The sequence below is a fragment of the Cucurbita pepo genome, chromosome LG03 (genome assembly GCF_002806865.2).
Source record: "Cucurbita pepo subsp. pepo cultivar mu-cu-16 chromosome LG03, ASM280686v2, whole genome shotgun sequence".
In the NCBI taxonomy this organism is placed as follows: domain Eukaryota; kingdom Viridiplantae; phylum Streptophyta; class Magnoliopsida; order Cucurbitales; family Cucurbitaceae; genus Cucurbita; species Cucurbita pepo.
Window position 1 is genome coordinate 9000102 of NC_036640.1, and position 25034 is coordinate 9025135.

Here is a 25034-nt window from a genome sequence, read left to right on the forward strand (position 1 = left end):
TGATAAAAATTTTCATAATAAATCATTAAAAATGTTAAAATTAATAACATTTTCATGGTAAATCATTACAGAATTTTAAACTAGTACAAACTAAAGTTTATAATTAAATTATTACTAATTTAACAATATAGACACTAAATTATTACAATAATTAAATCATTGCTTTAATAAAGTACATTATTTCAAGTATTCTTTAACTTAGTTTTTAATGGATTGTATGCCTTTTTATTATTATTATTATTATTGGAATACTAAAAAAAATGGTCTTTCAATTTATTATTATTTTTTAAAAATCAAATTGGAAAAAAGGAGACCTTTTAATTTTGATTTGGACTGGACTAAAATAAATGTTAAAAAGCAACTTTATTCATTAAAAGAAGGTGGGGCCCGGGGAAGGCCAGCCAAGAGCATCGGACGATCATGATTGCATCTAGAAAAGAAGAATGGGAAGAATGATTATGGATACAGCGAATCAGAGCCCCATCTGCCCGAACGAGTCTTTTGGATTAAAAAGAATTCCTCGCAAACGTGAACGGGAATCGTTCGATCAAATCCAAATCAACGGCTCACAACACATCAGGAAGGACCCACCAAAACTCAATCATACCGGTCCGGTCCTACCGCGGGTCCCACAAAGAAGGTCCATTTCTCTTTTCCAAGTTCGAACAACACTATATATACCCTCCATCTTCTTGTCCGAACCACACAGAAAGGAGAGCGAAGAAACCAGAATCAAAGGAGAAAGGAAATTTGATTGATTCAATTCTCGCTGAAGATCGAAAATGTCGTGGCAATCTTACATTGATGATCAGTTGATGTATGAGGTCGATGGTCAACATCTCAAAGCCGCTGCTATAGTTGGTAATGACGGTTCTGTTTGGGCTCAGAGCTCCGAATTCCCCCAGGTTTTTCTCTATTGTCTGATCAAATTCTCTTGTGGAATGGAGTACTTTTACTTTTATTCCTTTATTTTTTATCAATTCCATGCTATTCTTGGTTTTTTTCCCCCATCTTTTAGTTGTTGTAGACGTTATGATCTAATAGGCTCCACGATTTTTTGTGTCGGATATAATGAGCGACGCATTTGCCGAAAATCGACTATCTGCATCGCTTGTTATTACGGTCTTGTTGAGATCTGAGAGTTGTGACCTTCCATTTTTTTTAAAGATTTTTCGATTGCTTTGCTGAGATATCGTAAATGTCTATTGCTTTATTCTCGTATATTGACATGACAATGAGCGTATGCAAGAGCGTGGATCGGGAAATGGATTAATTGCTAAGAAAATGTCTGTAAACAGGAACTTGAGGGAACCTGTTTCCTATACATTTAGTTGCGTTTGGATTGCAAACTTTGTATCCGCAATGTTTATATATTCTTGTTGTTTTAAGCACATTTTTCAGTGCAATTCTGTTGGCTGATAGTAGTTTCTGGAACGAATTAACATTTAGCTTCTTTTGTTATTTAGTACAAGCCAGAAGAGATTTCTGCCATTATGAAGGATTTTGATGAGCCTGGATCTCTTGCCCCGACTGGATTGTACCTTGCTGGATCGAAGTACATGGTTATCCAGGGGGAATCTGGAGCTGTTATCCGTGGAAAGAAGGTATACGTTTTGGTACCTGATATCTTGCTTGCCATGATTCACTTTGATCTTGTGATAATCAATCATCAAAACTGTTGATTCTATTTTATGGTTGCTCTAATACACATCATGCAGTATTGAATTCACAGTCCCATCATTAGGCTTTCTTTTTTTCCTTCTTGCCAGAGGATGTTGAATAAATGTGTCCTGAACTTGTTGGGAAGATCATTTTGTTGCCTTTGCTTAACATCAAGGGATGCAATCATCTTGGACTTGTTTATATTTAAAAACCATGCATGTTTTCACAGTATTGCCATTTTTTTTTTGGTCAAAGTTTCATTGTTGTTTTTCTAAGATTCTAGCCTTTTCTTATTGAACTGTCAACCATTTTCCAATCCAAATCAGTTCCGAGGAAATTTCCACCACTTATGGTTGGTATGATTTTTTCAAGTTTGGGAAATTTCCAATTATCATACATGCTTATGCTTATACTGCAACTTATTTGAACGCATGAAGCAATGAAATTCAGCTCCCAAGAGTTGCAGTACATTTTGGGATGTGTTGCATCTGTTTTTGTGTTAATCTATCCTACTGCACCCACTTGACAGGGCACTTCTGGAATCACCGTAAAGAAAACAAACCAAGCACTGATATTTGGTTTATATGATGAACCCATGACTCCAGGACAGTGCAACATGATTGTTGAGAAGTTGGGAGATTACCTGATTGATCAAGGCATGTAATTGAGATCTCAATTTCAGATGCCTTCTATTCTATACATAATTGGGATTTTGAGCTGGTGTCCTGCTTATATGGCTGTGTAATGAGTTGTTATTAAGAGAAAATAACAGTGTGAAGAATCAGGATGAAAAGCAAAGAGTGTGGTGATTTTGGTCGCTGATTTATACCCATTCTATTTTTTTTTTTTTTTTTTTTTTTAATACAGTGCTTCAAATATGAGTTTTTGAAAGCATTACACGTATGAGATTGTACTTATTATTGTTATTTTGTTTTTTAATATACGTACTAAGAGTTGTGATGTGTAATGAGTATCTATTTCATAAAGGAGGTGTCCCACTTAAAAACTTTTCACTACCATTTATATTAGATACATAAATTACCGAACATCTGGTTTCCTCCCCTGCATCATGTTGAGTGAGTGAGACAATCCTAGATGGTGAAACGGGTCTTTACAAAATAATATATATATTTTTTAGTTTGCTTGATTTATCCGATTATCAAACCTTTTAGAAATAATTAAAAATAGTAATTAATAGATAGATAGATATACTTACTACAATAATTTTAAATTAAATATGAAATAATTAAATAATATAATTTGATAACTCTTCAAACACATTCGGAATTTAATTAAAAACTTTTTTGAATCTTTACATGGATTAGAGTCCAACCATTCAACTACTATTTCTATATGTTGAAGAAAACTTGAAGAATAAACCACGATTACTTTTTAAATTTAGAAAATACAATAAAATCAATTTTTAATCTTAGACTTTTAAAATGAATTTAAATTAAGGTGAAGATTAAAAAATAAATGATGAATAACTTTATTCGATATCGAATAAACCAAGGTAGGTGAATAAACCAAGGTAGGTTTTCATTCAGTTAAAATTTTTTTGGTTTAATTATGATTTGATTAGAGTGATTTAAGAATAAATTATTGATAATTAACAGAAAATTTACTTTATCATCCAACAATTAATTTGAGATAAAGATAAAAAAAAGAGAACCTAAAATATATTATTTTGTAAAAGTAACATGTGACAGAAAAAAGTTGCAAATAGTTGAAATGAGCTTAACTTGGAAGTTCAAGCCCCACCCCTCCCAGTACTAAATATGAAAATAAAGGACAAATTATCAACTATTTTCCTTAAAAACAAAAAAGCACATATTTATGTAAAAACGCACCGTTTTGATCGGATGGCATATTCGTAATTTCAATGAGTAACGATCAATCCACGAAGCCCTAGCCGCGGTTCGTCCCCTTTATAACCACTGCCCCCCCTATGGATTTCAAGTGGCTTCATCGATTAGATTTCAGTTCGCTCTTCCGCCGTCTGCTTTTTTTTTTTTTTTTTTTTTTTTTTTTTTTTTTTTTTTTTTTCTCTTTTTATTTTCCGATCTGATTTCTGATATCAATGGCTCTGAGTTTGAGTATTAGAGGTTGAAAAAGCAGGGATTGTGTGTATCGGCGTAGTGCTAATTTCAGTGCACTCTGTTCCGAAAGAGTTCCCTGCAACATCCAATCTTCAAGGGAAGGTGGGCAGTTGTGATTCATCCACCGTTGATTTTTCAACAATCATCTTCTCTACATCACATTTTTCTTCCTCTTTTAAATCTCTCTTCCTCGAGTCGATTCAAATTATTTTTTCCGATCTTTTTTTTTTTTTTTTGTTAACAATCGATTTATGGATTTGGTGATTACCGGTTCTCGTTTTAATCTCCTTTGTCGTGAAGTTGGACTCATTTCTTTTTGGGATTTGTTTTGATTCTTTGAACATTTTTAGGGTTCGCAATCTTCAATATGGTCATATATGGACTGAACACGAGTTTTCTATAATATGGCTTGATTAATAATCATAACAAGTCCTATATGAATATTCTTTAATTTTCTCTGTATGTCAGAATCTCATTTCTGAAACATAATGAATAGCGTCTTCTCTTCTTATCTTTCGAGGCAATTGTAGAGTACATTGCTTGTAATGAAAATTTTAATATCTGCGAAGTATTTAATTGTTCTGTTGGTCTTGTGTTTGCATGCGTCTGTATCAGAAATGTTTCTCATCCAGAGATGTTGAACGATTCTTTAGATATTTAGGAAATACAAGATTTAGATCTCTGGTTTCCAATTCTTGTTATCTAATTTAAATTCTAGTTTGTTTATTTTCCTAGTCTTAGGTGTTACACTATAACGTTTCGTATTTTGTCTATCAAAGTATATGATTGATTTTATTACTTGAATATAATGAAAATGAGGAGTTATGTACAAAACATTGATCCCCCCTTTAATGGGTCCTGTGAACATAGTTCTCTCCCACCTATGTAATTAAGTGGTAGACAATTGACATTTGTTGGAGATGTTGCAACAACATGGTTGTGCGTTGACTTTGTGATGGATCCATCAATTAACCATCACCATTGAATGATGCAATAAGAACTCTGCTACGCTATTTTGTCCCCCATCTTTCCATTTTTTCTGAATTTGGCTTTGTGTAAAGCCCGAGTCATATGTTGTCTTTTTAACACATTGTGCATAAATGGATGGTAAGTGGAATACCTCAAATTTACTGTGAGGAGATAATGTTTTCTTCAGTTGTTATGATCTCACGACCCACTTTTTTTTTCGGGTCTAGTGTCTCTAACACTCATCCTTCTTCTGTCATTTGTAACTCTTTTAAGGGTCTAGTGTCTTCCTTAACCCTCATTCTTTTATCATTTGTTCCTCTTTTCAATTGATTTAGGATCTCATGAGTTTTTAGCTTAGGTTTAGGCTTCTTTCATTTGATTGTTCCATAAAGAAAATGTCTTGTTGAGTTACGTACTTGCGTGTAAAAATGAATAAACCTCAATTTTAAAAAAGAATCTTTGAAGGTCGTCTTTTAAGCCTCGGGTGAAATCACTGAACCTCAGTTTCAAGAAAGAATCTTTGAAGGTCTTTTAAGCCTCGGAGGATCACTGAACCTCAGTTTCAAGAAAGAATCTTTGAAGGTCTTTTAAGCCTCGGACTGGATCACCCGTCTCTTTGATAGAACTGAAGGGAATATTGTATAAGGTTTCGGAGAAGGAGCAGAGTTTTTGAAAGCCTTAAAGCCCATAGATTCTAGACAATAAGTAGTGAAGCTATGATGAATAAGGGAGAGAGGTTTAGGAGAGCAGAACGCCACTCTGCGATCATCCTCTACACTCTACACCCTGCATTGATTGGACTGATAAGCCATTGCACTTTCGTGTTGAGACCTTATGAAACCTCCTCGTACACCTGCAGCGTTCGTGGGTGCTGTTTTTTTAAATTATTATTATTATTTAACAGAGTCGCATCACATAATGTATTATATATAATATAAAGTAACATTATTTATATTTGTTATTGAAAATATAGCATAGTCAATTATTAAGAAAGCAGCAATCTCCAGATAAGATTCATAAGAGGCACAGAAAAGAAAGACATCGACCCTTGTTCTTAGTTGGATGGATAGATTTTCAGTTCTTCCCCCTTTATTTGAGCTTATCCCTTCGTTTCCAAAGTATCCTAAGAATCTTAAGGTAACCCGTTGAATCAAAACCAGTGGACATCTTCCTTTCCCCCCACAAAGCCTAAACTTCCCTGTAATTTCCCTTTTCACTAAATCATAAACTGCTGAATCTGTCCTAATAACAGTAACTACTGGATGTGCTGGAGAGGACTATCCATGTTCTATCAGGGGGAAGTCTTAGTCTTTTACATCGCTATCAAGTGTGAAGAGCATAGAAGATGTTCCAAAGAAGGAAAATGGTTACAGCAGCAGGAGAGTGAAGAATGCATGAAAGAGGTATGCAGCAGGTGGGTTGGACACCCACAGGTCTTCTTATCACACTCTTCCAAACCCTCCAAGTTAGTACTTTGGGTTCTTGTAGGAGAACTGCTTCCATTCCTGTATATAATGAGAGCTTTTGATCCCTTTACACTTTAAATTGGTCATTCTTTCCCTAACTTTATAACCCAATTTTTATTGAATCTCTCAGCATTAATGAGAGTGAGTTGTACATGATTCTCAATTACACGAAAATCCCATATCTTATTTTCTTCCAAATGATACACTGCATCGATGTTTGATTCAAAAGCAGGAATGAATAGTAATTTAAAGATAGGAACCACTACACTCTTTATTAGACAGAGATTAATCTAAATGGCTATCTGTTATGCAGAGTTCTTAAGAGAGTTGCTTTTCTGATCTCTCCACCAAGAAACTGAGCTGCTGGAGCTTCTAATTCTTTGAAACTTTCCACTTCATTCATCTCTGTAATGGATAGAAGAGGCATGAGAGAGAGCATTTTGAAAGAATGAACATTCCTGATAGCCCCGTTTAAGGAGTGTTCGTACTCATCAATTCCACTCATGTTTGATGCTTCAGTGAGTGATTCTTCAATTGGCTAACACCTTCAGACTTCCTCCTTGAACCAGCCTCAGTTACTTCTTGTCAGGACCCAAAAAAAAAAAAACATAATCTTTAAGCCGTGACTAACATTGTATGACATGTAATGTATATACGAGAAATTCAAGGAAATCATTTGTTTCAAAGAAAAACGTATCTTATTTAAAAGGACATAAGTGCCTAGGTAAAAACAAGAAAAGAAACATTAAGGTCAAAGTGAACTATTCAATATACTAGATTGACGCCCCGGGACACGCTTCCTCTGTGACAACCCACATCGATCGACGCGCCCTCTCTTGACTCGACGCCTCACGTACCTGAAAAAAAAATGCCTAGGAAGTGAGCTGCAACCCCCTAGACCCATGATAATCCCCCTGTATTTGGGAGGGCTACCTCCCCTATTCCATCCAGCTAAACGGTCAATTACGACGTGGGTATCCCGTTTCCCATACTAAACGGCTATCGAGCAGTCGAGTCCTGATCAGGAACCCGTTGGTCCCCCACGAAGCTATATCACCATCCACACACAAGTAGCCTAAGGGTATTCTAAGGATGTTTCATGTGCCGTGATGGTCTGTTAAACTAATAGGGAAAGGTTAAGTCTATCCCTTGATGGCTTGTCGCTCTAACCATAGTCTTCTAGTCTTATTCATAAAGGTGGCCATGAAAATAACCGAGTACGTACATAACTATTATCCAAAAACCTCAAACACATTTCATGCAAAGTAATCATACAAGCTCGACGGGGTGATAACATCCATCAACTCCCGGAGCACAGAGTTCGCAATTTTCCCATCCTCCATTCAGCAAAAAGATATACATATGCATAAAATAAAATGGGAATTAAAAGCATATAAGCAGTATCCAAGTAACTCTCATAACAAATCACAGCATACATCTTACTTTCAATAATCTATTTCTCCAAGATCATTACGGAAAGCTACAACCTAAGGTAATTCAAACTAGCATGCATGCATCCTGGAGATCATTACGGAAAGCTACAACCTAAGGTAATTCAAACTAGCATGCATGCATCCCAAGCGGTTCCTACAAGTATTACTTCCTAAATTCCGTGTGGCGACTTACTTGGATGCTACGTGCCCTTACGCAGCGTTTCCACACACTTGGCGTATCGAAAGGGGGTGATTTTTCCTCAATAAGGTCCTATTTCATACAAACAAATGGAGTTAGGATATGGATCAGGGGGAAACTAGGGAAANTTGTCAGGACCCAAAAAAAAAAAAACATAATCTTTAAGCCGTGACTAACATTGTATGACATGTAATGTATATACGAGAAATTCAAGNAGTGTCACGCGCCCAGAGATTTCTGCAGTCGCGGGTCGCGGGTCGCGGGTCCGGGTCGAAAGCAGTGATTCGGGTGGACCGCGGGTCGTCAACTTGATTCGGTTCGCCGTGTGGGTATCGGGTCAGCCGAGGCGCACGGGTCGGGTCGCGTAGCCAGAGACGCGTGTTGCAGGAGAGCTGGAGCCGCGTTTTCCCAGGCGGCGCTCGACGCGTGTCCGGGGGCGATTGGCGCACGCGGCCCTCTAGCTGGTTGCCACGTGGTACGCCGGCGGTTTCTCCCTCCTCCTAGCAGAGAATCAAAGTTTTCCGGTTAGTTTCCGAGGTACTCTCCATTTTCTGTTTTTCGATTCTTAATCCAAACAGAAATGGTTTCTTCAACAACGATTTAGATCATCTATCTACCTACGTGCTAGTATTTCTTTCTTGATTTTGTTTAGTCATAAGGTGAGTTATGAGCGTCGGAAAGAGTCCGGTCAANACGGACTCTCCTTTGGCTCTAGAACAACTGAATCTGGCCTTACCTCATTAGGGCTTACTCTCTTGGAACTTGTCCCTTTNCCGGTCAAATCCTTACCGTTCTTGGGTAGTCTCTCCGATCTCGTCGTTTCGTCCGTTTTCCTCACCAAGATCAGCGGCGAATNCATAGAGTTCCTTTTATGCTAACCTGTGTTGGACTGGTGCCTTACGAGTGGCTACCTCGGCATGGGTATGAGATTATCTGGGGTCTTNATCTCCACACGAGTTCTTACTTCACTCCAAGAAGGGCTCCAGAGTACAGGTCTTAGTAGGGAATGGATTCTATAGGCGACTCTCCGACGGAAACTCCGGCAAATCCGTTCNACCCGTTGGTCCCCCACGAAGCTATATCACCATCCACACACAAGTAGCCTAAGGGTATTCTAAGGATGTTTCATGTGCCGTGATGGTCTGTTAAACTAATAGGGAAAGGTTAAGTCTATCCCTTGATGGCTTGTCGCTCTAACCATAGTCTTCTAGTCTTATTCATAAAGGTGGCCATGAAAATAACCGAGTACGTACATAACTATTATCCAAAAACCTCAAACACATTTCATGCAAAGTAATCATACAAGCTCGACGGGGTGATAACATCCATCAACTCCCGGAGCACAGAGTTCGCAATTTTCCCATCCTCCATTCAGCAAAAAGATATACATATGCATAAAATAAAATGGGAATTAAAAGCATATAAGCAGTATCCAAGTAACTCTCATAACAAATCACAGCATACATCTTACTTTCAATAATCTATTTCTCCAAGATCATTACGGAAAGCTACAACCTAAGGTAATTCAAACTAGCATGCATGCATCCTGGAGATCATTACGGAAAGCTACAACCTAAGGTAATTCAAACTAGCATGCATGCATCCCAAGCGGTTCCTACAAGTATTACTTCCTAAATTCCGTGTGGCGACTTATTTTTTTTTTTTTTTTTTTTTTTTTTTTTTTTTTTTTTTTTTTTTTGTTGGACGTTACACTTCTTCATCCTAGAAATAACAGCAAGTCACAAGCCGATGCTTTTCTCTCACAAGCCGATGCTTTTCTCTGAGCAATACAAGGCTACAACTTTTAGAGAACGAATTATTATTAATCTCACAATGCGACATTAAAATTGTTCAACACTTTCACAAGATAAGTTAAATGTCGATAGATTCGTAGTCCATCATCGGAGAAAAAGGAACATCATCCATGAATTGCTACTGGAATATGGAAGTTTTTTCTACTTAGATGTCTGTCAGCCAAGAAGCAATAACTAAGCAGATGAGAGACAGTGAAAGGAATGCAAGTGAAAGTGAAAGTTGGAGCAATAATATATTGTCCATCAAAGGTGGATACAAAGCACAAGGATTGATAGTCTAAGAAAAAGTTGTCGAACATGAATTATATATCTTGGAAGAAAAGGTGAAAGGTAATAGTAGGAAAACATAACTATTATGAGAATAATTGGATCGGATTCTCTTAATTTATCTCCATTGCTAAATTGAATCACTTTTACCATACTATCAAATCTAATAGAGCAAATCGTCAAAGGTGTTAACTCTAGTTTGGAGTCCATACATAAATTTGAGCAGAAAGATTTAGAGAATGTCAAAGAGAGTGGACAAATTGGAAGAGAGGGGACTTCAAGCTATGAGTATTCAAGCAAGCTTCATGAAAAAAATTCCCCTTTTGAAGGGTAAGTAAAAGGTCGAGGTCATTCGCCTAAGTGATGTGATGAGATTCTTGATAAGTTTGATGTCCAAGAGAATAAGCAAGGAGGCAATGAAATAAGCATTAAAATCTCAACAAAACTTGAACATGAATGGTTGGTGTCAGGGAGAAAATAGGATATGTGCAATTGTATTAAAATCTCAACAAAACTTGAACATGAATGGTTGGTGTCAGGGAGAAAATAGGATATGTGCAATTGTAAATTTAACAATTTAAGATAGAAGTGTTGTGATACAATGGAAGATGATGTACCTCAAAGGATATAGCGATACAATGGAAGATAATGTACCTTAAAGGATATAGATTTTGATGATACATTTTCACAGTGGACTTCCGAGAAGAAAATCTTGAAAAATCAAACAACATTAAAGAAATTTTATCACAAAAAACAGCACAAATTTAATCAATTGTTGAATATCTTGTCTTGAAAGCCACGAGAGATTAGAAAGAGATCAAAAGAAATCTAGATTTTGTACAGATACATGTCCAAATTAAAAATATATATATATATATATATATTTTAATATCTAATATATTAAAATAAATTTTTTATTTTAATCCTAACGTAGCCAAATCTCATTTGTATATTATTTCAAATTTATCTTTTAGGTTATAAATTGATATTATACCTGAAAGAGAGAAATTATTCTATAAATATAATCATTATTAGGGCAAGTTAATCTTTCATAGTTAAAGTTTTACCTAAAATTTTTTATTGTTGTTTTTAAATATTCATAATATTTTTTAGATTTGTTATTTTTTTAAAAAAATATTAAAAGTAATTTTGAACTTTTTAAAAAATTATTTTTAAAGGTTTATGTTTTTCAAAATTATAAACGTATTTTTAAAAAAAAATTTTATACAGTTAAAAAAAATATTTGAAAAAGTTCTTTTTAAAGTTGATTGAAGACTAAATATTTACTGACGTTTTTTTTTTAAGCATTAAAATTTAAAAATTAAGAAAACATTAAAATCAAAATACCCAATTTAAGTTTGATTGTGAAACGATGAATTTACACAAACACCCAAAAAAAACAAAAAGAAAAAAGAAAAAAGAAAAAAGAAGAAAAAATTTCACAGTTCATAAAATCCTTCTTCTTCTTCTCCGCGGCTACTTTTGTGCATCCTAACGCTGCTAATGCTGTTTCTCGGCCCTATCACCTCATTCCACGCCGCCCTTTTCTTCGTCCACACCTCCGGCCTCTGTTTCGGCGCACTTCGCGACCTCAATTTCGCCTTAAACGACTGCGTACTCGCCATGTAATTCGGATAATTCGAATATCCACGAAAATACCCCTCCCCATACACGCTCCTCGTCGGCGTCGCTACCCCTGCCGCCGCCCCCCACCCGCTGTTCCCCACTCGTGGCGTGCTATGTGCCGTCGGCGTCGACATCCGCCCACATTCCTCTCCCCCCGCAAAAAACCACTCCCCTCCCGAGAATCTCGCCGGCGACGCCATTGTCCAGAGATACGGCGATGCCCGGTCGTCCGCCAGCTCCGGGAGAAGGCTGTTGAATCGACGGGATCTTGATTTGGGTCTTCTGAAGAGTGTGTCGATTTCCACGATTTTTGGGTCTTCAATTTCGTTGGAGTAAAGGGATCTGACGTCGATGTCCGCCGACTTCTCCGGTTGGGATTTGTTCTCTTCGTTATTGGAACGACTACGAGCACGCTGTGATCGGACGGTGGTTTGTGCTCGGAACAGAGCTTCCATGCTCTGTAAAGTTGCAGCAGCTCGTTTTCGAACGAGAAATCCTCTAACTAAAGCTTGTAATTTCACCAATCCTCTTAACGCTCGTAGCGCCTTTCTTGCCTGCAATTCACATTTCATATTTCAAATTAACTGATACGTTAAAACGATTAGTAACGTACACTCCCAGTTTTAATGAAAAATATTCCCTTACCAAAAATCCCCTGAAAACGTTTTGAATTTTAAGAGCCGCCATAATCTCATTCCCTCCATAGAACAGAGCACCTCCTCTGGTTTGATTCGTCAGCCTAACAACCGCCACTGCCGCCTGAGCAGCCGCCATGGCTGCATCAGCAGCAGCAGCCGACGCGGCGGCGACGGCAATCGCATGCTCATTCCGCTCTTCCTCTGTTTCTGTATTATAGGATCTCTGCCAATCGGCGTCGGCCACCGCTTTTCTCGGCGGCGGCGGTGGCAGATTCTGAACTTTTCCAGTGAATTCCTTCCCAGATTTGGAGAAACTCCAGCGATTCTTCTCTCTTTTATCACATGAATTCTGATCGGCGTTCTTTTCTCTCTTCATCCCCAATAACGTCCTCAACCACCTCGTTGCCTTCCCCATTCTGATTCTCGTTCTCTGAAACTCTGAGTACCAAACCAAAAACAGAGTCAAAAGTGGCCCAAATGAATATCCCAACGCACAAGGCTAGAGAGAGAAACAGAGCCAATTGGGGATCCTACACAAACCTAGAGAAAGAAACAATAAGCAGTAAAAGTTTGAATCACATTCACAACACCCAAAATCCAATCTGGGTTTTAACAATTCGGGTTAGAAACAGAGGGAAAAAAAAACAAAAAAAAAAAACAGAGAGAACTGGATACGCATACACCCAGAAGAGAGACAAAAAGAAACAGAAAAGATGGATCCAAAACGTTCAAAAGAAGAAGATCGAAGATGGGTCTGGTTTTGGGTTTGAAAAAGGGTATAATCTGACAGCTCCTCGTGAAGGACAAAGAGAAAAAGGCAGGGATTAACAAAAAAAAAAACTCCATTAGAAGTACAAAAAGACAAGATTTGCAAGGTTGAAGATGAAAAATTTGAATCAAAGGGAGCAGAAGAGAGAGAGAGAGAGAGAGATTAAAGAAAAGAAAACTTACCAGTTTGGTGAGAGATCAAATGAGTTGATGTTTGAAGAAGGGGCAGAGGGACCCCACCATTCAAAAATAAGGTGAAGAAGAAGAGGAAGAAGAAGGAGGTTTGATGGAAGTTCTCTGAAATGCTCTCACTTTCAGGACCAATATGTACTGATTGAATACAAAGATGCAAACTGTGAATCCCGTGAATATTTCCTTCTTAAAAGAAAATAGATAATTATTGAAATGATTTTGTAAATGAAAATGAATGGGATAGAGAGAGACAGAGACTATAATTGTACTGTTTCTTCTTTTTTACTCCATTTCAGATTGTATTCTACTTTCTTTTTTTTCACCTCACACTATAATTGTACTGTTATGATATGTAATTAATTATGGAGTTGGTTGATATTATGTTTTTTCTTATTTTTAGGATTTACTTATTAATATATTTTATCTTAATTCGAAGGAGCTTGTATCTAAAAATTTGGATTTCTTTGGTATTATATTTTTCTTTTTTTTTTTAGGAGTTAGTTGGTAGTTTAGTTTTTCATTTATATATTACTCGTAATAATTATTTTCTTTTACCAAAATAAAGGATATTAATAATATTTTTAAAATTTGATGGTGTTTTAAAAACCTAGTATTTTTAAGGATTAATTGAACTTTTTAGAGTTTTATAATATTTTTGAAACCGTTTAAAGATATTATTGAATATTTTAAAGTTTAGAAATATGATTTTTCGTGTATATTAAAAAAAAAAAAGTGTCCCATGAATGTGACATTTAATCCAAAGCTGTAGAGAATAAGGATGCAACGAACTAGTTTCCAAACCAAACCCGAATTTATTATTCGAACTCAATAATTTAAGAACCAGTCACACGTTCATAATATTAATAATTTCTTAGCCATATCCTATGAAAGCAAAGTATTTGTTTTCCTTTCTCCACCTTTTAATTTTAGTATGGCTTTTTCAAATCATAAGCTTTAATATCTATTTTAGTCCTTAATCCTTACAAAATAAAATAAAATAAAATAAAAACTTAAAAAGTAGGGGAATTATTAATTTTGAACAGTTTTGGCAGCTTACTGTGGACCACACCAAACTATTATTGTTGTCGTTCAAGGCGCAAAATTTTCAGACAACTATACTCCATAATTCTGTTTGGACCGTTGGATTAGGAGACCGAGTTGAGCGTACAGTACACTTTTGCGCACTTGATCACGCCCATCATAATGATTAAACTAACTCACGATAATCCGGATCAGATTCATCTATTTATATATATATATATATATATATATATATATATATATAATATTCTTTAATAAAAATTCAAATTTTAATAATATATATATAAATAAATAATAAGTTAGTTTTTTTTGACAAGGTAGGGACGGGCGACAGAGAATATTTTTGGTAATGGGGTCGGAGGAGAAATCTCTCTTAATCCATTTAGAACAAGTTTCCACGAGACCTAGCCTTGAAAATATCTCTAAACATAAAGTGTTTCTAATAGCAGGGGTGTAGACATAGACATTAAATTTTATATAATTTTCATGAGACTACAAATTATGTTTTGAGCAAAAATAATAATAATGTGAAAGTAACATTAATATAGTTAGCGTAAAATAATGCGTTAATTTGACGTTATTATTGACATTGAATATGTTGATAAAATGGTTGGACATTTAGTGTACAATTATTTAAAATATCTAAACTTTAGAGTTATGATGAAAATGCTAATAATTGAGTGATAGGAAGGTAGATTTATAGGGTTCCACCTGTATTTGCATTATTATCCCCATCCTCCTCTTCCATAACCTTACATAAAAAATTAAAAAAAAAAATAAAAAATAAAAAATACTGTTACTATTACTATTACCATAAGGGTATATTTTGGGCTTATTAATAACGGCCCAAAAGCCCAAAATCAGCAAACATACCGGGCTAACCCATAAAGCCTATTCAGGATTTGGGCTCATTACAGCTCCTTCCTTCTTCTCCAACTCTGCTTCTTTACCTTCGAAACGACGCCGTTTCTCAACTTCAAATTAAATAATATTTTTTGATGCAAGACTCTTGCCTTTTGGGTGTTTAAAACTATGAATTTAGTGATCACTTAGAGACGATCGGTGTATATAAGATAAGATTATCTAATAAGTTGAACCATGTTCGTGGAATCTCGAATATTCTATTAGGTTTTGAAAAAGGGTCGTCTAAATGAAAACTAAGGATTAATCATTTCATGAAACCTTTCACAAATTTTTTTTGTGTCCATATCATAATTGATTTCCCATTTTGAATTTCTCCCACCCTCCACTTTGTTTTGAATCCTAATTAAATATTAATCAATATCTTATCCATCTTTCCATTTTCATTTTGTAGATGAAAGTTAAGTAGTTATGATGTGAAGGGTTGGAGGGTTGGAGGTATGTGAAAGACAGTATGCAATGTTGGTGTGGAAGGGGAGAGCATGTGAGATGTTGTGTAAGCCCTGACCACTTATTCAGATGGGAAAAGGACTAAAGAGTTCCTCAGTTCTGGGGCCCAAAGTTGGGCAGCTCTCCATGACAATCACACTCCTTTCTATGCCCTTCTTCCAACCCACCTCCTTCATTTCATCTTTTCAACAAAAGCTCACTACCTTTTTTCTTTTTCTTTTATTTATATTCATTATAATTCCGAGTAGAGAGATTTCCGAAAGAGAGTTTGAAAGCAATGTTACAGACTAATAAGCAAGAAATACAACATAACCCTTAGATAACATATAACTCTAAGTAGGAAGAATTGACGATGAGTCACATCTCCTTGTAATAGTACATGTTGGGTCATTTCATGTCAGGCACGCCATGGGCGACCAGCATAACCAGACACAAACACCTTGTCCTCGTCTAATATCTATAATACACATTCAAAACCAAGGCCTTTCAATGTGTTGGATAACTTACATTAAAAACTCCAAATCACTCACTTGTTTTGGTGTTACAATGCAAAAGCAACTTAGACTAATTCAGGCTTTCTACAGAGAAAGAAGATGAGAGATTGATTGATTCATTACATTGCAATTTCACAAGAAATTACAGACATTAAACCATTAATCTATGGGTTTGGTGATTAAGCTAAGCATTTTAGTTACTACTAATGATATCATAATTCAAATGTCTTCTCTCAAGCCTCTGCTTAAAAACCTCTCTTCCTTCACTTAGTTGCAGGGTGGGTCGAGCACCATCTTCTGTGGCTTCGAGCAACCGACTGTATTCAGACACATCGACTTTATCATAATCTAAATTGATACATAAAATGATGAAAAAATAAGAATGTTAATTGTGTTTGAACTCACGACTCAAGGCGGGTAATTCCGAGCTTTTCAGCACACGCAACCTCTTCACCGTCGAAACAAACATTCTGCAACAAAAATTACAAGAGTTATGCTCTTATTATCTATGCTCAATCCATGATTGAGATATCACAGCTCAGCATTCATGGGAATGGATTGTAAGATCCCACGTCGGTTGGAGAGGGGATCGAAGCATTCTTATAAGGGTGTAGAAACTTCTCATTAGTAGACTCGTTTTAAGAACTTTGAGGGAAAGCTCAAAATCAACAATATGTACAAGTGGAGGAGGTGAAATATGCTTACTGCCAAGGGACATCGCCAACAAGAACTCGGTCTCCTTCGTTATCCTCGTAAACAAGAGTATATTCTCCGCTTCCATCGAGCAAACCGGTGATCGGTTTCTCGTCATCTTGCTTCTTCAAAACGCCACCAGCTGGGGAATCTCTTTGAGCTGCAGACAGGAACAAACAGGCGAGCTTAGATTAAAATTGATATGAACAGAACAAGAACTTGAATAATTCTTGAGTAGATTACCTGCAAGTAAACCTCTGAAGAGTTCATCAACAGCAGAGGAAAGTTTTTCATAGCTATCAAGAGCATTGAGATCAATTTTCCTACCAATGGGAACTCCATCCATATTGATCTTCACAAACAGACCCTTTCCACCAACTTCAACCGCCTTCTTACTGGGAGCCGGGAGCTTGCTCGGTGCTGCATCCAAGGACGACTCCGACACAGGCTTTGAGAAGCTGCCGCTGCTGCTTGTAAGGTTCCTTCTCGACGATCTAATTGGTGGCCATCCCACAACTGGAGCCGGTGCAGTCCTTTGAATTTTTTTTCCCACAAAGATGAACAATAAAGATGATATTGACGACAAAAAACGGCAAAGAAATAGCAAACATCTAAAAATTGCTCCATTTGGGAAACAGACAAAGTCCAATTTAGTGGGTTGTCTTGTTCATCAACTGGTCCATTCTAGATCAAATTAAACCAGAAACACAAGCCTACCATAAAACTCATGTCCTTTCACACATGCTTGAAATTTCAATAGCCATGAAAACAATACTAATATCGCTACCTTTTCTGAGAACTGTTGGAAACAGCTGTGTTTGCAGAGGAAGGAAATGATTTAGGTTCAGCATTATGTAGATCAACCATTTTCGTGCAACGGGGCTGTGACACTGATTCTTTTCCCATTGACGACAGGCAAAACGCTGGCAGTTTGGCTGCTTGAAACTTTCCATGAAAATTTGGAGACGGCGGCCATGGATTCTCAGAAGGAGAAATTTTATGAGAAACAGGAAAACGCCCAAAATAAGGAACGGCTTCATCCCTTCCTTTGCCGGACCAATCGCCTTCTCCGGGCAGGCCAAGCCTCAGTTCAAGCTTCTTATCATCGGAGGTGTGGGGTTTTCCGGCAACATCACCCGCAGCAACCCATTGCCGGTGTTTGGGGATCAAATCCAGCAGTTGGGGGCAAACCCCGTCTTTCTCAGAACACCCATTTATCTCCATTGAAAGATTAGGGAGGTTTAGACGAAACCCAGATGGGATAAACACTAAAAAATGATTTGGTTTCCTTTCTGAGTAAAATTTCTCGAGAAATTAGGCAAGAAAACTGGGTTTGCAAAATCCCGAGCAAGAGATGAATAGAAAAACACAACCCAAATCGCAAAAGTTCGCGAAGATTTGTAAGCAAACCAGAGAAAAAAAGGAGTACAAGCAACAATTTGGGATAAATTGTAAGAAAGGGGCGTGTCTCAATCAGTTTTGGGCGTAGAAATTTGTTAAAAAGGTTAGAGACAAAAGAGGAAGGCCGATAATTAGGAGTGGGAAGAAGAGATTCTGGTTGGATAGCAAAAGAACCCAAAACAGGGAACGGTATTTAGAGCATTGTTCACGCAACCAACCAAACAAATAAGCAACAAATTGGTGAACCAAACCCAACTTTTACATTAATATTCCATGTTATTTAAATTACTAAATGGATAGCTAAATTATTATTATGAGTTAAGAGCCACCCGTTCATAAAGTCTTAAGGATAGATATCAAATGCTTTGATAATTTGAACCACGGGTAAAGTTAGCTTAGAATAATTGTTAGCGTTCTTTTGATCATTATCATACGCGTGTAATGTTATTTTATATTTTATTTATTTTATTAAGATTGTTTACGTAGCAATTACGTTGTTATGATATATACCATGTAATAACATTTGTTTAGGAGATGGGAATACAATACTTTATAGGTAGGGTTTAATGGAATCATGTCAATTGTTAATTAATTGTAATAAATATTTAACCCAAGTGGGGTTCTTGAATATAATACTAGTAGGCCTATTTTGTGCTTAATGTTAAACTTTTTTAGGTGTATTCTTTTTCGTACCTATAGTTTTGCTTTGAAAAAGTTGTAATATATTAATTATAAATTAATATCATTTATACATTCATTATCTTTATCTTGTGTATTTATGAAAGAAATAATAAATTTAAAATGTCTTAAAATAAGTATTTTTGTATTGTTTTTTTTTTTAACAAAAAAAAATTAATTACAAATTTAGTTTTTGAATTTAATAAAATATCAAATTGTTCTCGCTGCCAAATTTAAAATTTAATTAAAAAAATTTGACTGCTTCATTAAAAACATTTGAGAACTAAAGGAAGTTGAAATTTTATTAAATAAGATAAGTTAATAAAATATAGTTTATTCACTTCTAAATTTTATATGTACTAAATTTAAAAATTAAGAAAATAGATTTTTAATTTTCTCATAGCTTATAAAAATAAAGTTAAAAAGAAAAAAACAGATATTTGAGATTTGATTTTATGTTTTTTTGTTGAGGGTGAAGGAATATTGTTAAATGTGTTAATTATAAAAGTGTGAGGTTGATTAAGCAGAAATCGGACGGTTGGATTAGTTTCAAACTGACAAGTCGACAGCCTTAATATCCAATCATCCTGTCTGCCCTGGGATTTTGAGGCCGTGATTCTGTACGCTACTCATACCTTATGACACCAATCCCAACCGTCCGATCAATCTTCATCGTAAGGATCGGCGATCACATAAATTTTATTTATTTTTTCAAAAAAGACATACTTTATGCACAAAGCTCGAGATGGAAATTCTGATGCGTAACAGCTAAAAAGTAGATTTTCTTTTTGTTCGTGAAATCTGAAACCTCCTCTGCCCGTACCAGTAAATAATATCCCTTTTTTTCCCTATAAAACTTACTTTTTGTTTGCCTCATGACAGTTTTACCCTTGTCTCTTTTTTTTTTTTTTTTTTTCATTCGTTTCTTTTAATTTAAAACGTCCTTCACACTCACATGTTTTTAGTGAAGTTCTAATATAGTCACTAGACATTGAGTGCACATTGTTAGTATTAATGATAATTATCAATTCGTTTAAGTATTTTTTAATCATACTTTCATAATCTCGAGCCTATTATCATTGGGATATAATTGACTCATTCGTATACCACTCATTTACTCTATATCATATGTCTATCAACTTCTATTTCAGTTCATCTTCAAACTACATCTTATTAAAAGAGTTTTGGCTCTGAGTATATACAAAATTTTAAATTCATATCTAGAAATATGGTAGTATTATTATTTTTGTCAAGGTGACAGAGAATATATGTATAATATATTTATGCTGCCAAACTGAAAAGATTAAATAGACGTGAACCAAATTCATAATTAAAAAGAGAAAATACAAAATTTGTTGTGCACAAACTATAAACAAGGGGAGAGAGAGAGAGGTATTAATTGATAACGGTCATCCAATAAAAAGAGAGAAAAAAAATAAAAATAAAAAAGAAAAAAGGGGAAAGAGAAGGGACGCCCCATGGTCGGCTGCTGACTCATTTTGGTGTGTCCAAAGCAAAATTGGCAGACGAAAACTGTAGCCTTTGTGTTTTTAAATTTTAAGGTTTAACAAATTATATATATATATATATATATATATTACACGTGTCCAATAGAGGTGGGCCCCACTGCACATATGCGCCCGTGATTTTTCCCTCCGACCATCCAACATTTCTATATTATTCCAATAATTCCCTCACATTTCATTTCTTCCTTTATTTTCCTTCTTTTTTTTTTTTTTTAGAGGTAAATTAATGAAATTTAAAAATATAGATGTATATTATTTAACTAATTTAAATATTAGAAAAAAAAACGGTGGGGAGGGAGGGAGAGAGAGAGGAATGGACGGTGATGAAGAAGGAAGGCGTGGGGAGAAGGTCAAATCGGATGATTGGTGGTGGGGGGAGGGGGTAATGATTCAGTGTGTCGTTTGTAGAATAGAGGAGAAGTTAATGCAACTGAGACAAGGGCGCACTCAAAGCATGCCCCATCAAATCAAATCAAATCAAATCGAATCATCCACCTGTCTCAATCCCCACCCTTTGATTCCCAATCATATTTTTCTTCATTTCTCATTATTAATCTCCTTTCTTCTTATTTTTTTCTTCACATAATTCATCAATTCTAACAAATTATTATTAATAAAACTGAATCTTCATCTTCTACTCTTCTTTTATTTATCTCATTTTAGTACTAATTTAGTACAAAATAATTTTATTACCTTTATTTTAAATATAATTAATTAAAAATAGTTATCAACTTACTAACCAAACAAAAAAAAAAAAATTATTGAAATAATTAAAAAATGATACGAAAACGATTAGGTCTCCATATTTTCAAGACATTCAATTTAGTTTCTATAATTGCGACTTTGGTTAAAGTTGGTATTTTTGTTGTCAAATTGTCCGTTTTGTCCCTACACTTTTAAGAATTTATCATATGAATCTCTATTTGTAAAATTTTAACAAATAATTTTTTTAAAAAAAATTAAGCTAAAAATAAAAATTAAGTGACGAAAATATTCAATATCGTAAAAACATGAACTAAAATAAACACTTTAAAAATAAAATAACCAAATTAAACTAAAGTAAAAAATAATAGAATCAAAATAATATTTAAACCTTTTCTAAATAATATCGAATTTAATCATATCAGATTCACGTATTCATGTATTCAATATCGTTCAATCTATATCTTTTTACCTTAAATCTCATTTTGTTTGATACTAAGGTATATTGATTTTAAATTTAAATTTGGCAGATTCAATAATAAATCGATAAGTATTGAATTAGGTCGATTCAATCAGACCAATCCATTTCATTGAACTTTCTTCGTCTATACTTTAATTTTATTATATGCAAAATTTGTATATATTTATAGAAATTTTAAAATTTTCTTGATTCATAATAGTGGTTTAAGTTAAATTGTGATGTAAGGTTAAAAAGATTGAGACACTTCAAACTCAACCTGGAATTGTCTATGTTCCGAGCCATTTCTTTTGAGGATAAGATATTTGAAAGGTACAATTATTTTCGATAATGGTATGATATTATCCCGTGTAAACATAAATTCTTATAATTTTTTTCTTTATTCTCTCAAAAAGTTACAGATTAATGAAGATTATATTCTCGTTCATAATATTTATAATTTTTGGTAAATAAAGGCAAAGATATTATGATAGCCACCAATGAATGTCTCTCTATTCAATCATAGTGCCTTTTTATGTTATTATGTTTATAATATGTTTTTGGTCCATGATGCAATGCTTTCTCATAAGAGTTGACCTTTTATTTTCCTTTTTTATTAAAAAAAAAAAAAGAAAAAAGAAAAGAAATTCTTCAAATGGGTAGCTAGCTGTGTTTCTAATCATTTATTATTTATTGTAAATTAGGTAATTTTCTTTTAAGCAACAATTCCCAACCATTAAGTCTTACATATGTCTACTTGCTTACAATGTAATCATATGACTTTACTTTACTTTACCCTACAAATTAATCATATATTTCCTCGTAATAAACTTAATTAATATCTAAAAAAATTATTTTATAACCATTTTATTCCTTTGCTACGTTCCATAAATAGTAAATCGATCATCTACGTGGTTCTAAATAGTCAACTTGATTATTTAAACGGAAATCGTTAATGACTTTTGCATCATACATCTTGCTTATTGTTTGTCGTTCATTCTTCTTTATGAAAAGGACAAATTAAAGCCCTTATGCTCGGAATTGGAAGTGAAAGGGAGCATTATTTATAGGGTATATATGGTCTATAAATATCCCATCTACCTTATATTTAATACACTGTTTTTCTCGCTTATTACGTATATGCAACATAATTTAGCTGATTAAGACGTATACTTTTAAGATAAAATATTATAAAACAGTTATAAATATATTATAAGTATATTAAAGAAGTATACTTACGATCTTAGTCTAAATAAAGTTTTATAAGATATAATAAATTATATTTGAAATTGCATATTGTCATGATTATGTGGATCGCGGGCAGCCCCAATCTCAACTACCCACTTTTTTTTTTTTTTTTAATTTATTTGATGGAAGAATAATTTTATGGAATTTTATCAATTATTTATGTTATATTAAGAAAAAGAAGTTGATGGAACTCAATCTTTTGGAATCATTATTTTGTTGATTAAATATTGTATTAGATATGTTATAATCTTAGTATGTGCGAATGAATTCGGTGCCCATGATTGCTATGTTTACCCGATTAAAACATATAATAAAAAAAAAATAAATAAAAGAATTTGTGAAAATCTGATCGCGCCACCCTACGAATATATCGTATTTAACCAAATAAAAAAAGATTTCTTATTTGAAATTATTTTTCTATAATTTTAAAAACTATTGGCACGACTAAGTTTAGGGCATAACTCTAATATCACGTTAGATGAACACGACTCTTCACAATGGTATAATATTGTCCACTTTGACCATAACTCTCATGACTTTGTTTAGGTCTCTCGAAAGGCCTCGTACCGAGAGTATTCTTTGATTATAAACTCATGATCATTCCTTAAATTAGCACTTGAATAATTTTGTAAGGATAATTTTTAATTTTTTTAAAATAAGGTAGCACTTGAGGCATCGCTCTCATATGATCCGCAGGTTAGGTTAGGGTTTAGGGTAGGCGGAAAGGTGCGGTGTTGTGGCTGATTGGGTCCGGACATTGGGAATAATTATCATCAAACCCCAACCATTTATCTTTATAGCCCAATCACCTCACTACCCAATTACTATATATTAAAAATAAATACTAAATAAATAACTAAAATTCAAACCAAGAAACAACTTTATTATTATAAAGAAATTTATTAATCATGTAAGTTTGAAAAATATATAAAGATTAAGCCCATCAGTTATGGGCCTATTGATAGGCTCTTTTGATATATTTGGGCTTTATGTCTAAAATGGCCCATAAGCTCAATATTGTTTGTTTGTTAAATGGCCCAAATAAAGTCAATATAATTAATTTTTAAAATATATGTGTAATTGATTTTTTAATTTGATTATTGTAGTAATTATATAGAGAATATAGTTAATTAATTTGTTGGAGGATGATTATTAAGAGTATGGTTAAATAAACGACCTATAAATTGAAGGCAAATTATTCAAAATATATTTATTAATGAATAAGAGTAAATTAAATTATTTCAATAATTTCACTTTAACTAAAGTTATTTAATTATCTAACCTAATAAATTTGTTGGAAGAAATTGCTATAATCAAATGTGAATATTATTTATTTATATAAAATTTTGATGCATTTTTATGCAATTTCAACTGCAATTATTTTTAATTTTCAAACGTCACGTCGTAAGTTAAAATAGGTTTTGATAGGTGTTTTCAATAGTTGGATCGTAATTTTAGAATTTAGACTGGTTTTTAATTAAAAATAAGAAACGTGATTCGTGTTCTTCAAATAAAATAGATGTTAAAATTGTTGAGGATTATTGGGAGTGAGTCCCCCATTGGTCGGGAATGATCATGGGTTTATAAGTGATAAATACTAACTCCATTGGTATGAGGTCTTTTGGGAAGCCCAAAGCAAAGGCATTAGAGTTAACGCTCAAAGTGGACAATATCATACCATTGTAGTGAGTCATAATTCGTAACATGATATTAGAACCATGCCTTAAACTTAGCCATGTTAATAAAATTCTCAAATACGGAACAAAGAAGTGTAGTCAAAAGTGACTAGTATCATACCACTTAGAGAATCGTGATTCATAACATGGTATCAGAGTCATGCCCTAAACTTAGTTATGTCAATAGAATCCTCAAAAATGGAATAAAGAAGTGTAGTCATAAGCGACTAAAGTGTCGAACAAATGGTGTACTTTGTTCGAAAGCTTCATAAGCTTCAGGGGAGGAGAGCTTATGCTCAAAGTGGACAATATCATTCAATNAAAAAAAAAAAAAAAAAAAAATATATATATATATATATATAATTTTAAGAAAATTAGGTTGTTTTTTAAAATTGAAATTTAAAGATAAGATTCTGAAATATATGCAAATACCATCCAGTTTGTAGATAACTACAAATGGAAATCTAAATGTAGTGAAAAGAAATCTAAAGGGGCCCTATTTTTATTAAAGTTCACAATTTATTCATAATATATCAAGAAATTTGAGAAGGGTACCGTCAAGGAGTGCCACGTGTCGTATGGATGTTGTTAAGGGGAAATGGCCCGTCTGATCA

The 25034-nt window shown here is 34.2% G+C and overlaps 3 protein-coding genes, 2 long non-coding RNA genes and 1 other non-coding gene across 7 annotated transcripts in view; 2 read left to right on the forward strand and 4 right to left on the reverse strand.

The window, feature by feature from the left end:
• The window catches only part of LOC111790834, a 26189-nt gene extending 16239 nt beyond the window's left edge, over positions 1 to 9950 (reverse strand). The window contains exons 1-2 of the long non-coding RNA XR_002814572.1: positions 9940 to 9950; positions 9620 to 9623 (exon numbers count right to left, since the gene is read on the reverse strand). This is a non-coding gene — a long non-coding RNA (uncharacterized LOC111790834). The remainder of the gene's footprint in view (positions 1 to 9619; positions 9624 to 9939) is intronic.
• LOC111790832 (profilin-1-like) lies at positions 704 to 2629 on the forward strand. The gene is made up of 3 exons (XM_023671918.1): positions 704 to 905; positions 1467 to 1604; positions 2192 to 2629. Exons 1-3 carry the CDS (start codon positions 783 to 785, stop codon positions 2324 to 2326), a joined length of 396 nt encoding a protein of 131 aa, XP_023527686.1. The 5' UTR covers positions 704 to 782; the 3' UTR covers positions 2327 to 2629.
• LOC111791939 lies at positions 3774 to 3920 on the forward strand. Its single transcript, XR_002814729.1, has one exon. It is a non-coding gene; the product is annotated as a small nucleolar RNA snoR135 (small nucleolar RNA).
• LOC111790833 lies at positions 6292 to 7949 on the reverse strand. The gene is made up of 2 exons (XR_002814571.1): positions 7823 to 7949; positions 6292 to 7053 (listed from the first exon to the last, which is right to left on the reverse strand). It is a non-coding gene; the product is annotated as an uncharacterized LOC111790833 (long non-coding RNA).
• Positions 9951 to 11241: 1291 nt separating the features above from the next.
• LOC111791889 (protein IQ-DOMAIN 14-like) lies at positions 11242 to 13289 on the reverse strand. Of its 2 annotated transcripts, none has more exons than XM_023673391.1 (3): positions 13125 to 13289; positions 12181 to 12611; positions 11242 to 12089 (listed from the first exon to the last, which is right to left on the reverse strand). In XM_023673391.1, the coding sequence occupies exons 2-3, from the start codon at positions 12586 to 12588 to the stop codon at positions 11349 to 11351; spliced, it is 1149 nt and encodes a 382-aa protein (XP_023529159.1). In that variant the 5' UTR covers positions 12589 to 12611; positions 13125 to 13289; the 3' UTR covers positions 11242 to 11348. The 2 variants fall into 2 exon arrangements, with proteins under 2 accessions (XP_023529159.1, XP_023529158.1); XM_023673390.1 differs by lacking the exon at positions 13125 to 13289 and adding an exon at positions 12714 to 13113.
• Positions 13290 to 15847: 2558 nt separating this feature from the next.
• LOC111791890 (auxin-responsive protein IAA26-like) lies at positions 15848 to 18350 on the reverse strand. The gene is made up of 5 exons (XM_023673392.1): positions 17520 to 18350; positions 16976 to 17265; positions 16745 to 16892; positions 16445 to 16509; positions 15848 to 16356 (listed from the first exon to the last, which is right to left on the reverse strand). The coding sequence occupies exons 1-5, from the start codon at positions 17954 to 17956 to the stop codon at positions 16307 to 16309; spliced, it is 990 nt and encodes a 329-aa protein (XP_023529160.1). The 5' UTR covers positions 17957 to 18350; the 3' UTR covers positions 15848 to 16306.
• Between the last annotated feature and the right edge of the window lie 6684 nt (positions 18351 to 25034).